General features: G+C 40.4%; 1 protein-coding gene across 1 annotated transcript in view; it reads right to left on the reverse strand.

Moving 5' to 3' along the window:
• The window catches only part of mgat5 (alpha-1,6-mannosylglycoprotein 6-beta-N-acetylglucosaminyltransferase), an 82239-nt gene that overhangs the window by 26496 nt on the left and 38361 nt on the right, over positions 1-17382 (reverse strand). The window contains exons 5-10 of the mRNA XM_078244092.1: positions 17064-17153; positions 13160-13231; positions 10700-10861; positions 9339-9508; positions 8034-8168; positions 2336-2469 (exon numbers count right to left, since the gene is read on the reverse strand). Coding sequence (XP_078100218.1) covers positions 2336-2469; positions 8034-8168; positions 9339-9508; positions 10700-10861; positions 13160-13231; positions 17064-17153 — 763 coding nt within the window. The remainder of the gene's footprint in view (positions 1-2335; positions 2470-8033; positions 8169-9338; positions 9509-10699; positions 10862-13159; positions 13232-17063; positions 17154-17382) is intronic.

Below are 17382 nucleotides of genomic sequence, written 5' to 3' on the forward strand. Positions count from 1 at the left end.
TTCTGACCTACAGGAAAGGTTCATTTTAACTGCAAGTATTCAGCTCCCCTGATTATTAATGACTAGGAAACACAGCCGACTTAACTAAGACGTGCAGCCCATTCTAACACAAACTGTACAGCAGAAAACACTCCCTGCTATCCTGACTCTGAAACAGATTAATGAGGTCAATTTGGCCTTTTCTTGTCTTATTGGCCAGAGGCCACAAACTCCAAATTCCCCCAACCAATGATTTATAGAGCACAGAGCCTAATCGTAACAAATAGACCAATCCAAATCTAGGATAGATTACCTACTAGCATCTGATTTGTCCATTGTTACATCTACATTAAATAGGTGAATTTTAATACATATTCATGACCAAGGAATCCAAATATAACATTTAATGTATGGTTTAATAAAGTAAATATAAAGTTTTTTATTGTATTTACTTTCTATATGGAACTACACTGTACACAGCATTTGCAAATAGTATTAAAATGCTTTTATATTTCTTTGACAGCGTGCTTGTAGGACCAGATTGATGGGGTAAATATGAGACATGAGAAGCTTCTAGACAACCAAATTTACTTCTGCAGATCCTGACACCAGTAAAATGTACACAAAGTAAAATGTTCTCAAGCAGAAAACTCCACCCATGGTAAATCCAAGCTGACAGAAGCACCTGCTCAGAAATACACACTACCCCGTATAATTTCATGTGATTCAGCCAGGAACACTCTGGTCATAGATGTAACCATTTATTGCAACTAATGGAAAAACATGCTTGGCGCTGATGGCTCCGCTCTTGATAATGCTCCCTGGACCAGCCAAGCAGCATGCTAAGCTGAAACAGGGAGCACCACGCAGAACCCCTCCCTGGGTAAAAAAAGAGTGAGCCACAAGGAAAATATTGAAAACCATTTTAAACTTTGAGTCACGTTAGGACTCTGAACTAGGAAGGTGGAGGCTGGGGTGGTGGAGCCAAAGCGTTGCCAGCAGCAGTGAGTGAAGCAGCGTCAGTGTAGCAGGGACCAGTGAGGAAGGAGTCATATACAGTATAAAAGGACCAGCTTGATAGGAGAATGGCTGTGATTGGCGTGTCTCTGTGTTGGTGTGTCTGATAGGAATGATTATTCATTCAGCGGGCATATGCCTTCCGTGTTCTGCATAAACTAACACAAAGCTTAATCAAATAACAATGATTGATGAGCAAATATTATTTGTGGACGGCCTTATAACAATACCATACCTGATATATCTACTTCATCATCCTTGGAGGTGTTAATGTAATACTGTTTGCATGGTACACATGCTATTCTTAAGCCTGGAGGTAAGGTGTTGTGCGGCACAATGCAGAGATGAAAAAAAACAAAACTTTCTAGTCTCTCGTGCCTGGGAGTGATGCCATTTTGTGGTTTTAACACGCTACCAAACCACTGTGCACTTGTTTCAGCAGCGATATCATCTAACCTAGTGACTCTTAACTGGATTTTGTGCAAAGGCCCCAGTGTGTTATGAGAAAGACATACCCTGTTAAGGGGACAAAGGGCCTATTCAGGTGCAGTGGCATTCTGGATAGCTCCAGGCCTCACCTCGCAAACGGGGACTGCAGGGGTAACATTTCACTTTCTCTTAGCCATGGGGAAAAGGTCAATACCCCAGGGGGCTGGCTCCCCTCTCCCTTCTGCTGCAACGCCACCACTCATCCACGTCCGCAAATGTGGTTGACTCCAGTTACAGAGTGAGCTTACAGTGATGCACACACACAGAGCAATAAAACCCCTACGTCCTACATTATAATCACAGTAAAATGGAGTGTGTCTGACCTCTTATTTTCCTTTAATCTGCATGATGACATTCCATTAACAATGTGCTGGAGTTTCTTTTATGCCTCTTTCCCGACCAAAACATCTCATTCACACTCAACTTAAACTGTGGAATAGGAGACAACCTAGGGTGTAATGATCACGAAAACTGATTTATACTGCAAGTAGTCATGTTTGGCAACTTGGCCTTATTTAAACAGAGTGGGGAAGGTTAACTCTGTGAGAGTCATGTGGAGAAGAAGGCCAGTGTCCAGCACTTTTGTACTTCGGACGGATCAGGGATCTTTTTGCATTCTTAACTTGTTGAGTCAGAGGATGAATCAACCAGCAACGTTCTCTGTTATGGTTTTCATTTCATAAACTGTGGCGAACAGATTTCACATCCTGCACTCATGCTATAATTGAGCCAAATGGCCTGTTTTTGTTGTTGTTTATTTTAAACTACCAGAGCTAAAGCTTACTGATGGTTGACAAATGCACTTTCGGTAAGAGAGTGCTTTGTGTGTGTTGGCGTTCTGCCGACTTACGGAACATGGTGTTGAACTGCTGCGGGTTGAGATTCCACTTCCCCCAGGGCGTCTTGTGACCCTTGGACTGGGCGTAGTGGGCGTGGTTGAACTCTGGTTCCGTCCCGAACGAATCCAGCACCCGCAACATGCACCTATGACATCACCCAAAGACAAGAGTGTTAAGGGCTGCTCCATGCCAGAAGCACATGCTTGTATGATGAGTTGCTTAACATTAACAGCCTGCTGTATATTTCAATTAAGTTTTCTTTGAATCGTGTTGAATCAATAAAACCTACAAACACTATTATAAATCATCTCTGCACACATCTCTGCTCAGTGTTGTTATTATGTGCTAGAAGAAAAACTCTTCACACCTTGTGCACCCAATTACCTTCACAGTAGTACAAGAAAAAAGCCTTAGGTTACTTAATTTTATACCCATATAAACCCCACCAGTAAGCCTGGAGATCTAGAAAATTAACCAACCTGTTCATAGTTGGATAGTACTTTATGGCAGCTCCCAGCTACATTAACATTGAGGTGTTTTATCTAAACCGTTGGATGCTACAACAGCTAAAGATGAGATACACATGTATTTTAATGCTGCAGAATATGTGCTATTTGTGTTATCAACTACTGGAAATCTTTATTTTTATTGCGTGTCATGTATTCCCGTGTGGAATGGAGCATTGTAATGGTATGAAACAAAAACATTAACTCATTTATATATTTAGCATTTTTGTAGTTTAACGTTGAAGAAATGTATTTTGAGATATGACTAAATGTCTTTAATAAAGTATTTCACAATGTATACAGTGACACAAAAAAACAATGCATTTACACAAAATAAAAACAGCTCCGTACGGGATCATGAAACCACAACAACGATGCCTCCACTCTCAGACAGAGAGACGGTGAAATCCTGTCCTGTGTGAGACTGTGAATGAACATCACGGCTGACTCAAAGGTCACAGCACAGGATTAATTAAACCACAACCAGGAGAGGGATAGAGAACCACTGACCTTAAACTCCAAGCTCTGCATTCACTAACTCGCTTATTGTTACTCACTTCTCTTTTCTAGATTCGGTTTTGATTAAGTCTGATCTGCCCTGTCCATCGCTTTCAACAATTAGGAAGGCAAAGACCCAATGAGCGAAAGGAAAGCCAATATCAATCTGTCAACTTGGCCACAAATTACGATCTCTCCCTCTCATGCTATTAATCAAAACTTGTTCACTGATGACTGGCACGTTTGTACCTTGGCACACTGCTATTATGATGGCGGATTTGCACCGTAATATTTTGATTTGTAATCTTTTGCATGTTTGTGTGCTGCTGCGCTTCCCTGTGTGTGTGTGTGTAACAAGCATAGTGTGTGCGTGCTGTGCATACGCCTATGCGCATTTTAGTAATTTGCTGTTAAAATAACAATGAAATGTTGCGCTATTGACTTTAGACCAGGTTTTTGTTGGTCAATGGCGCGATCACTTCCCGCAAGAATTCACCTGAACACACCTCCCTGTAAGACCAGCACGTGAATTTGCTATTTAAACGACCTGGGCACTGGATGGGAAAACTAGCAAAGACACTTAAGTCGGGCTCTGCGCTGCGCTGCGCCGGGTGCAAGATAGGGCCCTCAGTCTCACACACATAGACATCTGCAAGTAAAAATTTCTCCCTCTCTCTCTCCTTCTCTCCCTCTCTGTTATCATCTCTCCATCCAGGCAGAAGCTGTGCAGCTGGCTGCGTGAACAGTGAAAGGCCCTGGGAGAGTAGAGAGCTGGGAACAAACTTTAGACTGAAAGCAGAACAACAAAAACAACAACACGGCCACATGTCATCTCCCACTTGCTCCGGAAAAAAAACAACCCTCATCTGTCCCCGGTAGATCTATCCTCAACAGATGGGGAAGTGCTGCTGGAACCATAGCATGATGTAGATATGGGCTGCAGTGAGGCTTTCAGCACATATTCTGAGTCCAGTGAGTTGACAGTGGGCGTCGTAATGTGGCAGGAGTTGAGGCTGTTCAGCTCAACAAGTATGCACTTAGTAACACTTAATATGCTGCAATATCACAATCGAGGTGGACTGAGTGAGGATGTTGATGCCAAAGTAGACTTTTTAATTTCACAATAATGCAATCCACCTAAAGTGATCCCAAATGGATAGTGTATAACAAAAGCTGTTGTAAAAGATTTCTGTCCTGCCATGATTATCGCTCATATAAAATAAGCCATAAATGAATTGGTCCCATATGGGTCATTAGGAAACAGGAGATATCAAATGGGAATTTCTGTTTTATATGAATCTACCTAAGGGCTTGTTATATGTCTGCACAGCCCTGACGTTAAACACAGCTGCATGATAAACAGACATATGAGTTAATAATGTGTCTTATAAAAAACATTAAGCTGAACAACTGCCCAACGTCAGGGTTTAGTTAAAAAAAAAAAAACTTAACAAGGGCACCATGGAGCTGGGAAAGATATACTATAATTTGTTACTTATTATCTTACCCTGATTGTCATCCAGCTAATAACATCTGATTGTGAAAATAAATTCTACTCATAAGACTTTAACCTGAATTGTTATCTTTTATAACTATTATAAAACAATAAAATAACACCTATATAACATTAGAGAGGTGGTCGTTATTTTTAATGGCCGATGACAATGCCGATATTTAGACAGCAAGACGGACGATGGCCGATTTATGATGCCAATATCATGTTGAAATACAACAGTTTATAGTAATAAAAAGATGAGACAAAATTGCTGAACTTAAATGAACATTTATTTAACACTGTAATTGTCTGCATTGTCTCTTTATAGTCCGTGTTTAGTTGTAGGCTATAACTCGCAGCCTAGCTTTAAAAACACAAAAGGAAAACGTTTTCAAAAAGTTCCGTTGTCGCGGAGATGCACCATGACACTGACGTCGGGGGAGCGCTAACTTTGTTCTGCAGACATTTTTTGTTAAACGGCCTCGTGAGCGCTGGCATTGGATTATCTCAAAATGGCATTAATCGGCCACTTCTTTTGAGAAGCTACCTTTCTCCTTTACACAAGTCATCTGATCAACTACCTGTTCACTGAACCTCTCCCCTTAACCAATCAGCAGCAGCATAAGCTGCAAACATTAGCATGGCTGGCTGACTGACTAACTACAGTAGTAACCTTGCATTGCTTCCAAGGCCAAGAGTTAGCATTTAACTACATTATTATTATTATTATTATTATTATTATTATTATTATTATTATTATTATTATTATTATTATTATTATGTGGTGGGACAGGTTGTTAGAAAAAGTCCTTTCAGGATTAAAACATTCACTGAGTTAGTTAGCTAGCTAACATCTGAGCGGGGCAGTTGTCATTTCAGCCAGAAGGAATTCACCGTGGCCAACTAGAAGTGAGAAGTTTGCTTTTTTCTACTTCTGTCTTCACTTTAAGACCAATTATTTCAATAATTAACACACATTATGAGGGGTAAATCTGCCACATATCATTATAACCTGAATATGTGCCGTGCTAGAATGGAAAACTTGACAGCCGTAGCAAAAGTAACTAAGGGCAGCCAGGCTTAGTGAAGGATCAATTACAACTATTTTTAATTTTCTCCAAAACTTTCTAAAAACATTGGCTTTTACATGTTACCACTATATGCTTTGCAACTCACACAATCTCCAAAGCAAGTTATTGTTTTGACAGAACCACAGACACTTCAACAACTGACACTGTGGATGAGCGGAAGCCAGTGGCATGAAATCACGCCCCTGCAATACATGCAGTGTTGTGTCAAAACAAAGTTTCTGGAAAAAGAAAGTGAGGAAGTATCAGTAGGAAATAGAAGCCAGATGAAAAATGATGAAATCAAACTTGTGGACACACGCAGCTAAAGCCTGACGTGTCATTTGTCCAGTTTCATTTCTGCATTATTTCCTTCAACACCAAATGTAGAACTGGTATACACTGGCACATGTTCTGCAGCCTCGCTGATGTAGATGAAAGCGCATTGCCCGATTCAGTTATTGGATGAAAGGATTAAATGAAACGGAACAACAGGGCAACATTGGCTCTAGTATATACCCAGAAAACAATAGCTCAGAGCATTCCCATTCCTCCGGAGTAGTATGAAACACAGTGATACAGCACTGTAAGACAGATAGCCAGAAGACTGGGGCAATAACAAAAACACATTAATCACAAACGGGCCTGACAGACGTGGTTGCTTTGTCCCCAAACACAAAGAATAAACCAGAAAAAAGGGAACAATAATGACATAGTTTATTGCTTGGGGTCTGATATGCAAAGAAATCTGGCATGTTCTGTGCTTAGGATATCCTTCTCCCTGCCTTCCTGTATGAGAAATACAGTCAAGGAAAAATGGTTTCACAAAGGGATTCTCAGGCCACAAAGGCAAAAAATTTAATTCACTAACAGGAGACGGCAAAGTAAAAGACACTTTGGCAGAAAGGTGATGCAGGGAAACTGACTAGCTTACTTACTTAGTGAGAGAGTACAGAAAAATGTCTCCAACCTGCAGTGTATGTCCTCTTTCACAAAGCACAGTGACACTAAGTGCTTTGAGATAAGTGTTCAATTATGGTAGGACTAATAATGCAGAAAACAGCATCCGGACCTTACATGACGCCTGAGGCTGAATCAATTTCCTCAGGGCACAAAGGGAGCGGATGCGGTATAAGGTGTTATGTCGCAGACTAACAAAACCTGGTGACAAGCAGGAGGAACCAGCGGGGCCATTAGTGCCCCCAGACTTATTGTTTCTTCTCTTTTCCTGTCAGTCGGCAAGGATGAGAGCTTTTTAAAAAAAAAAAACAGGAAGGCCTCATCTACAGTCCTCAGCGGAGCAATCCGAGAGAGAATAGACTTGAAACAGAGCGAACAACAGACGCTACTGCGGTCTTTGGGGAAATTGTGGTAATGTTTGAGCAGAAAATAGACTCATTGTCCAAGCAAGTGCCAGACAAGCCTCAACCCAATGCCCTTTGCATATGTGAGCAAAGCTGTTAAACCATGGTTGACAATTGACAGCACAAGGTAAGATAAATGTACAAATTGTGGAATTCATCACAAACAGGGGAAACAAACAGTTACAGTGCAATATAATGAACCGCCAACGGCTCAATCAGAGCCGCGCAAAAGCCACCTGTAGAAAAGTGGTTGTACTGGAAAGCTGGCCAATGTAGAAGTGTTTAAAACAGACAATGCATGCTCAGCAAAACCGCTCCCTGGATGCATACAATTAAAGATAAACATTAAATCCAATGATAGCAGCCACCAATCTGCAATTGTGTTGATGTGACAGGGCCTACAGCTGTCTCTTAGGTTTCTATAACATTAAAAAGTCACAACTAAATGCACAAAAGAAAAAAGCTAAAAGGCATCACCAGGACTGTGTGGGTGTGATTTGATCAGATTTTATTGACAGTGTTGGCAACTTAAGCAAACAATCACACAACTGTCATCATATTGTGGTTCAAATGTTGCTAAATCCTGATTGGTGCTTGGAAGATTATGACTTCACGTTTTTCGCCCACTCCAAACCAGTGAGAATGCAGACAAGAACACAAATACAGAAATCGCTCATGTTCAATACCCCAAACTGTTCAAATTGCAGAGAATTGTGTGGCCATGTAGAGAATGCATCACTCATAGTCAGAAGCTGGTCGGTGGATATAAATGGACTTACTGGTAGTGGACCCAGGAAGGTCCCAGCGTCTTCTTAAACTGGGTGAGGCCCACAATGTCAATGTAGATGAGCTCAACCACTTTGTCACCCTGTGTCGGGCAACTGGACTTGTTCCCCATGACCTTGCGCATGATCCTGGGGAGAAAAGTTTGAAATTAACTTTCTCATAGCCAGATAATTAATAACATTAAACATACAAGTCTGCTGCTGCTGGTTATTTGTTTCTGCATTCTATTCCATGGTATTAACATGGTCAGATTTCGCTCTATTAGGCCAGTAGCTAAACAGTAACAGATACCTTTTACTTATCTAGCCCTCTGGTAATAAACCTGGGAAGGACGCTTTGGGAAGATACTTTTGTTCACTCCAATAGTGCATGAAATTTCTTTTGATAAAAATATTTAAAAACAACAATGCATTCAGATTAAAAAAAAAAAATCCCAAATTCAGTGGTATCTTCTTTGTCTAATGCACTAACATTGGCATATTTGATAGAGGTACCAATCTACAAAGCTAAAAAGATGTGGAAAAATATTGGTACAGAAGATTATTTAATAGCATTTGTATTTATAATTTCTGTTGACAATAAAACTAAACCATGGACTCTGAACATAAAAATGTATTAACTAGGTACTTACCAAGGTATTTTTTTCTTAACATGGAGCAAACAACAAAAATCATCCCTGACATGGTGAGGATGGGAGGCTAGAAGGCCAGATTACTTTTAGGCAGCACAGCAGCTCACACTATACTATATCCATGTCAAACAGTATGCACCCACTACACAAGTTGAGTCAGGGTGCCAGTTTCAGTTTAAACAAAGTTTGTAGTTGCCTTACAGTCTTTTTTCTACCTGGAAAAACCACCAACAAATATTTCACAAATAACAGTGGAGCTACATTTGTTTACCTCAGTCAATTAACAAATATACAGTCATATATAACTAAATACTAAGAGCTAATTGGTTAACCTAAATGTTTAAAATAAATGGTAAACAAAATGTGCTTTGAATTTAGGCCTTGTTCACCAAGGGTTGCATTTAAAGTGTACAGCACCAATGCAGCAAAAATTATGCAAACCTGCGTTTCTTCCCTCTCAAACAATTTCTATACCTGACCTAAAGCATCAGGATACACAACAATCATTATTTTTATTGGCTCAGGCTTTTTGGCTTTTAGTCTACTCTGACTAAAGCAAACACTAAAGAAAGTTGGATCTCCTGAAGTCTAACTCAGAATAAGTATCTTCTTACGATACTGTTTTCACTAAAGGAACATCATAGTGCTTAGTGTGTTTGGTACTGACTCTTTGAGCTCCGCCAGGGAGGCTGAGATGCGAACATCATGGCCCAGCAGGTACAGCGTGGTTATGAGATCACTCCATTGGACCAACTCTCCCAATGGGCCACCGCTGAAGGCGTTTTCTGCTATTTTAAAGCCTGACTCTTTGGTCAGCAGGCCTAAGTGCACCAGGATCTATTGAAAGGGAAAAAGGTATGGAATTGAATAAGTGACACTCTAAATCATGTAGCGTAGAATTTACTTTAGCATTCAAAACTTTTTTTTTTTGTCTCTTTGGTTTGTTTTTAGGAAGGCTGTGTTACACACACACACACACACACACACACACACACACACACACACACACACACACACACACACACACACACACACACACACACACACACACACACACACACACACACACACACACACACACACACACACACACACACACACACACACACAGCTGAGGGGAACACAGTGTTCCACAGCAGGAGTAGGAAGTAATAGCAGCCAACCCCCAGTCCCAGAGCATACTAGTCAAGGATTAATATGTGCGGATTAATATCCAAAAGAGATTAGCGGCTGAAATAAAGACCTGGCTTTGAAAGTATCTGGAGAGAACAACACTCTTTGTTTAATTATAGATTAAATGGATTAAACTGACACACAGAACAGTAAGGTAGGATAGGTGAGATACCATAGATAGATGGATAGATCTCTTTTCTTGAACTCTCTGCTTTGTTAAGGGGATGCTGCTTTGCATCAGCACTAAGGTATCACGGGAATCTGATGTGAATTATTTACAAGGCCACTGGAAAGTGTGGAGTACATTATTCAGTGTTAGGAGCTGCCACCAACTTTGGACACAATGGAATATCCATGTCAGTCCGCTCCCACCACCATTTCTTCCCTAAACAAAAGTGGGGCGTTTACAAGTGTGAATAAGTGTTTGTGTGTGTGTGTGTGTGTGTGTGTGTGTGTGTGTGTGTGTGTGTGTGTGTGTTTACATGTTTTCAGAAAGTTCTTAAAAGGTTTGTATTCCTCTCATTTTTAGAAACATAAACATTAGAATTTGACCAGTTGTGATATCTTTTTGTGAGAGTAGATCACCCAAATAAGTAATCTAAATTTGGAATTACACTCATTATATCTGCTTGCACCTGTTTCTGTGGGTGTCTGATGGCTGTGACAATTGTATACGGTATTCTGTCTCCAACTGATGCGTTAATTACATCTAGAGTATATCCAGCTCACAAAAGCTTTTCAGTCAAAATTGTAAACACTGTTTCTAATAGGTCTTTGCTTTGCCTGCTTATCCCTTTGCCCGACTGAGTGCAAATCTCACTTCTCCAGTGTACTACGACGCACTGTACGTCATACCTTCTTCCTCCGACGCCGGGCCAGGTTCTGCTTGGCAGCCAGTGAGCGGATGGCACTGACCCACGGCTCAGCCATGCGTTTGATCCTCAGCATCATCCAGCGGAACTCCTCGCGTTGTGACATCACGCGGTAAAGCTCCTCAAAACTGGTCCGGACCTCCGCCTGCACATGGAGACACGTGAAAATGTGAAACATTGTATGTATATATGCTACTACTGTACTGTACTTCCACCTGTACACCAGATAATGTTCAGAGTAAGCTATTAATTTCAAAGCTGTAAATTTAATCTAATCTAAAGACACTGTAACTCTAAGTCTGTTTAATGTGTTATCCTGTTGCTTGCTTTGTTATCTGAAATAACGGTTTGTTTCAAGTGCTTTCATCCTTCTTCTGCTGCTGCCATGACGTAACCCCATGGGGATCTTTAAAAATGTATCTAATCAAATTTATAATTGCAATATTGACAACTGCACTTTCCAAATGGCTAAAGGGCCTTTTTCTTGGGAGACCCTTCTAGAAGAGCTGTAGTAATGAAACTATGAGCCCCAGCTCAAAAGGCAAACATTGCATGCTAAAGGATAAAAAGGTTTATCCAAACTGCCTAAATCTTTTTACCACCTTAAATTGGCAGATGGAAGCAGGGATGGTGTATAGATAAATGGGTGGATGAGTGAATGTTGAATATGTTACATTTGCCTAAATGTGCCCTATTTGACCAAGAAACCTCTATAATCACTGAAGCTGGAATTCAAGTAATTCTGTTGAGGTGATAATAACCATCATAAATTGTCAGAGAGACATCTGCAGAGGAAATCATTTATTGGGGGCACACAAAAATGTGCTTACGCAAACGTGAGCTCTGGCTGTGTAGTGTGAAAGAAGTGAATACATCGGTCACACCTTTTATAGCTCAGCTGTACGAAGGCTTTAGAGAGGAGAGGAGAGGAGGACTTCTTATCAGCAACATTAGGATACATTCATGGACATTATGTCCAAAAACAAATCCAGCTGTAAAACACCTAACAGTGTGTTGCACCAAGCGCATCCTGTGTTTTAGGAGTGGTGACTAACTGGAAGTCAAAGTGAAACTGCGGCTACTGAATCACACTACACTGTAATAAAACTCATCTGAATGCCACACAGACCATTATAAAGGGGAAAATATCAATACTTTTAATGTGTGTACTTCAGACATGGAAATCAAAGAACAGCCTGGAAAGAAGGAAGAGAAGCAGTGAATGAGACAGGGGGAACAAACCTCAAACCACAGTGTCATTACCAGCTGCTAAGGTGGCTGAAACAAGGCTGTTGCAGGGCATTAGCATCCCTCATCACGACAGGAAATCACTTCTGCAGACTGAACCTATTAAAAAACCTGGGCCTGAATTAAAATCTCCAAAGCCTGTCAAATGACATCTCCCCACCACAGAGGGCTCTGTTGATGCATCCAGAGAGGGGATAAAGAGTGCTTATAATATTGATTTACCCACAGCAGAGGGAAGGTTTTTTTTTTTTTTTCGAGGAGCGCTGATAGCGTGGACAGTGCACGAGACTAACGGCCCAGAGAGGTGCTCTAAGTGGGATTTGAGTGAGCTGGTGCATTGGCAGGGATAGAAGGTCATTATTCCAGATTTGTCCCAAGGTCCCGTCACTCCGGATTTGGTCTATGAAAGCTGCTCAACTCCTTTATGCCATCAAGGCATGTTGATGCTGTGGATCAGCTTCAGCCTGCTTGTTCATTTGCTGCCTTGTTTAAAAATATGATCATGATACACACTGCAGTAGAAATTACCTCTCACATTTACTGCCATTTTGGGACATTTAAAACAATTAGATATTTTGTGAGCAAGTGTTTAAAGATTATTTTTTGGGGCTTTTTTCCTTTATTTGATAGTGACAGTGGATAGACAGGAAAGGGGGAGAGAAAGAGAGGGGATGACACGCAGCAAAGGGCCGCATGTTGGATTCCAACCCGGGCTGCTACCAAGGACTCAGCCTACATGGGGCGCACGCTCTTACTGGATGAGCTAGAGGCCGCCCCGAGCAAGTGTTTCTTAAAATTAAAACAGCCCATTAAATGGTGTCGAATGTCATTTTCTTCTGTAGTGTCAGGATGATGGCATGGGACTTAACGTCGAGAAAGACTCGGTTTAAAAATGTATGCTAATGGAAAAACTCTTTAAAATGAATACATTCAAGCCATTTGGACCACAACCCTGACACTTGAAATGTGACGCCCAAATACATCCTGATTTTTTCTAGTAATGATGCCAAGTGTTGTTGTTTTTTTAACTAACAGCATAGTAGTGCAGAGAGACCATTAGCTGTCCTGGTACAAGCAATGCCTTGCGATGAGAGCCCTCAAAAGGCTCATCTCCAAAGAGCAGCAGAGGTAGCTGAAGTGTCCTTTCTTTGTTTTTGTTTTACAGTGAACGGGAGCCGTTTGCTGTGTTTCTCACCTGTCCCCTCCTGTCTAAATCTTCATTCAGGTTCTTTATCCTCCAAGGCAGGCGAGGACACCAGTTCTCCACCTATCAAATCAAAAACACTGTTTTACTTTGCTGGAACATTTTCAGTTTCTGCTCACTGTTAACCGGACGCAAGCACAAATAAGAGATGTGCACTTAAGAAAACATACCAGACATTTAGTGACACAGAAGAGCACACACACATAAGTCAGCTAATCCATGTTTAGGAACGGATATAGGGGGATATTAACTTAATATTATGTTTTAATGAAGTTTTAAAATTTAGCAGGGTATCTTCTAAGACTACAGATGTAAATGAGCAGCACTTCCCCTGATTTGCATAAAGAGCAGCTAAATTAGATCTGATTCCATGTTGCACATGTCTGGAGAGCAATGGAGCGCAAACTAATTTGTTTTCTGCTGCTGAACTTGGAATATGGGTTTGAAAAAAAAAACTCCTGGAACCGCAAATGTGTGTTCATTAGGGGTGTGCAAAAAAAAAAAAAAATCAATTCACAGTCGAAGCTCTACCGATTCAAAATCGATTCATAGAATTCCAAAAATCGATTCATATTTTTTAATTGTATGTCTACTGCAATCACATGGGAAAAGTAACTAAATGTACATACTGTGAATCGTTTTTTTTAATCGAGAATCGTTTTGAATCGAAGCCTAAAAATCGATATCGAATCGTGACATTTTCTGAATCGTGCACCCCTAGTATTCATCCTGCAATGAAGGCCATATGTGAGGAAATATTAGTTATATAGCATAATGCTCAACAGAAGTCTCACTTCCTACAGTGTGTGTGTGTTTGTGTGTGTGTGTGTGTGTGTGTGTGTGTGTGTGTGTGGCTGTTGTAAATGCCCATACGAGACAAAAAAGTGGGATATTGGCCCATCTTAGTAGGATTACATTTTATGTTAATTAAGTTTCCCTTTTTTGCTCTACTTCCACTTCTCTGCTTGAGCATGTCCTTCCTCTCGTGTTTGACCAGAGAGGAATATGGAGTATGTGTGTGTCTTGCCTATCTCAGCAACAGCAGTCTAAATATTGCTTTGTAAACACTAGAGCTTAAAGATAAGGTAGGTGTGTTTAGCCTCCTTCTCATAACTAACACACACACACACACACACACACACACACACACACACACACACACACACACACACACACACACACACACACAGCCCTGACCTTCTGCAGTCGACATCCATCATGATATGTTGCCCACTCTGATTTGCCTATTCACAAGGTTAATGTGGTGGTTGACAGATATGAATTATACATGGCAAAGGGCGTGTATTTGTGTGTCTGTGTGTGTTCATAACAGACGAGCCACACATGGCAGATTCTAAATGAAAATGCATTCAAATTGTCATGGCAACCGTGAGTGGAGGCTGAGGGCTGTTAGATTAGCAGGATCGAGACTTGCAGAGAGAAGATGCATCCGTTTCCAATCTTTGCAGGTCTTTTCCTGTAAAGCATCCCTGTTTCATAAACACTGAATGAATATGAACAGAGAGCAAGCAAGAAAAGGTTCCTCTCCCCTAATGGATTCTGCTGTTGTCCATCTAACTTCTATTTCCATACAGAGCAGGCCGGGCTTTCTGTGTGCCTTCTTAGTTCACTGCCATGCTTTCAGCTTATATACAATATTCATAACAGGCTACTGACCTTCCCGGAGCTGAAGCTATGACTAAAGTTTTACTTTTTAGAAAATAAAATATCCTTCCATTAGACAAGGAGAATCACGATTCTCACTTGAATCAGCACTCGATCAAACAACTTATTAACGTGAACAATTTTCCCAGTAGAGAAGAGGGAGAGACACACTTAAATAATCTAAATCAAACAGAATGGTAATCATGGCTATGATATATGAAGGATCTTTGAAATGATAAATCACGTCTCATGAGAAGCAGAGCTGTTTCCTGGATCTGAGAGTATGAGTGTTTAAAGAGTGTGAAACAGTTTACCATGAGCACATGATTTGTATTCAGATGGTGATGGGGAACGTGTTAAAAAGCAAATCATTATCGGAATGAATTTGAGCTTGGTTTCAGGGGTGAATGACAGAGTTTAATTAGAATCAACGACAATAAATGTTGACTGGTCTGGCACAGACAAGTCATGCAAAATTAAAAGTCTCAAAGTGTCCCTTGAAGGAACACAAGCTTCTATATGTTAGTGCTCGTCAATAATGCATGACTCATCCATGCCGGTCTAGCAGCTTTTTCCTGTTTGCCAAGGATATGTAAACTAGGCAGGGTAGCAAAGTCATTCCACGTCTTCCCTCGGAGGCTGAAAACTCATCTCTTCAAGAAGTACCTCACACCACTCCTCCTCTCCCTCCCTTCCCACTGAGTCACCTCCTCTTTCTCCCACACCAGCCTTTTAAACACAATGTAATTTGCTCTCATTAAAAATAAAATCCTATCTGCCTCTCTCCTTTGCTCTTATTTTTAGCGCTTCATTGTTATATGATCGTTCTCAGGTGACAGAGTGTTGTCAGGGCTCTGAACCTCCCATTATGTGCTAGTGTGTTGCAGCAATCCCAGCTTACTCTACTCTTGTACTCACTGTAAGTTACTATGACTAACAGGAGCAGAAGCTAAATTATTAAAACGTTATATGCAAATGTTCCCATCACAGTTCCAGCAATATGGCATTCATGAAGTTTGGTAGAGACATCTTAGACTGAAGTTCAAGGATAATGTTTTTCTTTTTGTCAACAAATCTCATGAAAAGACCCAAACCAGCACACACTGCATGTATCCAACTGTGTATTAAAGCCTGATATATCTTAATCCTCTGTGCCATAGTGCTCCACTGATGCAAAAAATATTGGATGTTGTTCATGCCTGTGGCCATCAAAGTATAGAACTCCTCCCTCTGAGTGTCACACGCTTAGAGTTAAAACTGGTCTCACAGCACGCATCCCCACATCACATCTCAATATTCTTGGACAATTATGTACAATAATTCCTGCAATAGTTATCAGCTACATGAACAAACGTGTTATTTATTTATTTATTCACTGCTGCTACTTGTATTCATACTGTACACTGCACTACAATAGAATTTGTACAATCCATTGAAACAATCTTCTTAACCTAATCTGACTTGTAACTTAATCTCACTTCAATTTAAGGTTTTTATTTGTCTGTAAATACTTAACATTTTTATTTACGTCTTAATTGTAGATATGTTACTTATTTACTGTGTACACTTATTGACTTGCTCTTTTCTTACTCTTATTTTATCTTGAATGTGACTGTGAGCAACTGCAACTAAATATTTACCCTGAGGGGATCAATAAAGTATTCTGATTCTGATTCAAACGTTTTGGTCTATTCATGGGATGTATTGACAATAACAAAAATATAGAATATCGCCAGGCTTATTATTTAGGTTTAGCAGATTGTTTTTATGCCAGAAAATAATGTTTTTTTTTTTCTGTTTCCCTTTGAATTTTATTTTTTAAAACCTTTTGAGTGTTTTGCATTAGTGCATTCATTTGCATTTCCTTTTGCAAATCTTATGGAAATTCTGTTCATTTTGCATTACCTTTGAATAGAAACTTGACAGGTGACTGATCTTCTTTTACCATTCCTCTCTTGCATTAGGTCAACAAAAACAATCTGAAAAGTCCATATATTGATATAGCTAGACCAATTTAATAATGTAATGGTCACATGCACAATACAAGCATGTTACTACTACACACATGTATGCAGTCCATGTTCTTCTATGTACAAGGTGCGTCTTGATGCTGTGATCAGTCAAAAATGTTCCCAGCTCAGTGGGAGAAAAAAATGTGAGAAACGCAGACACTTTAGTATTTAGACACCTTCATTAAACACACACACACACACACACACACACGGCTCACCTCGCTGAGGTAGATGAAGAAGGAGCATGTGGATCCATCCACGCCGTAGTTGCCATAGCAGGAGTCTGAGCGCCACATCTCCTTCATCCACTGAGGAAGAGGAGGAAAGGGAAGGATTAAATCTGAAACCCACATGCATTCTCCATCATCCAAATCATCCCCTCCACCGACTACTTTAATATCTGTAAAATATATGAGCCCTATGCGAGCTAATAGCAGTCAAATGTATTTTATCAGCGACTATTAAGAAACCCTTTTGTGCCATTCACATTGACGGCCAAACGGCTGTCTAGGGAGCTTTTTTCATTCTAATAATAAA

Source organism: Sander vitreus, chromosome 24, assembly GCF_031162955.1.
Source record: "Sander vitreus isolate 19-12246 chromosome 24, sanVit1, whole genome shotgun sequence".
Taxonomy (NCBI): Eukaryota; Metazoa; Chordata; class Actinopteri; order Perciformes; family Percidae; genus Sander; species Sander vitreus.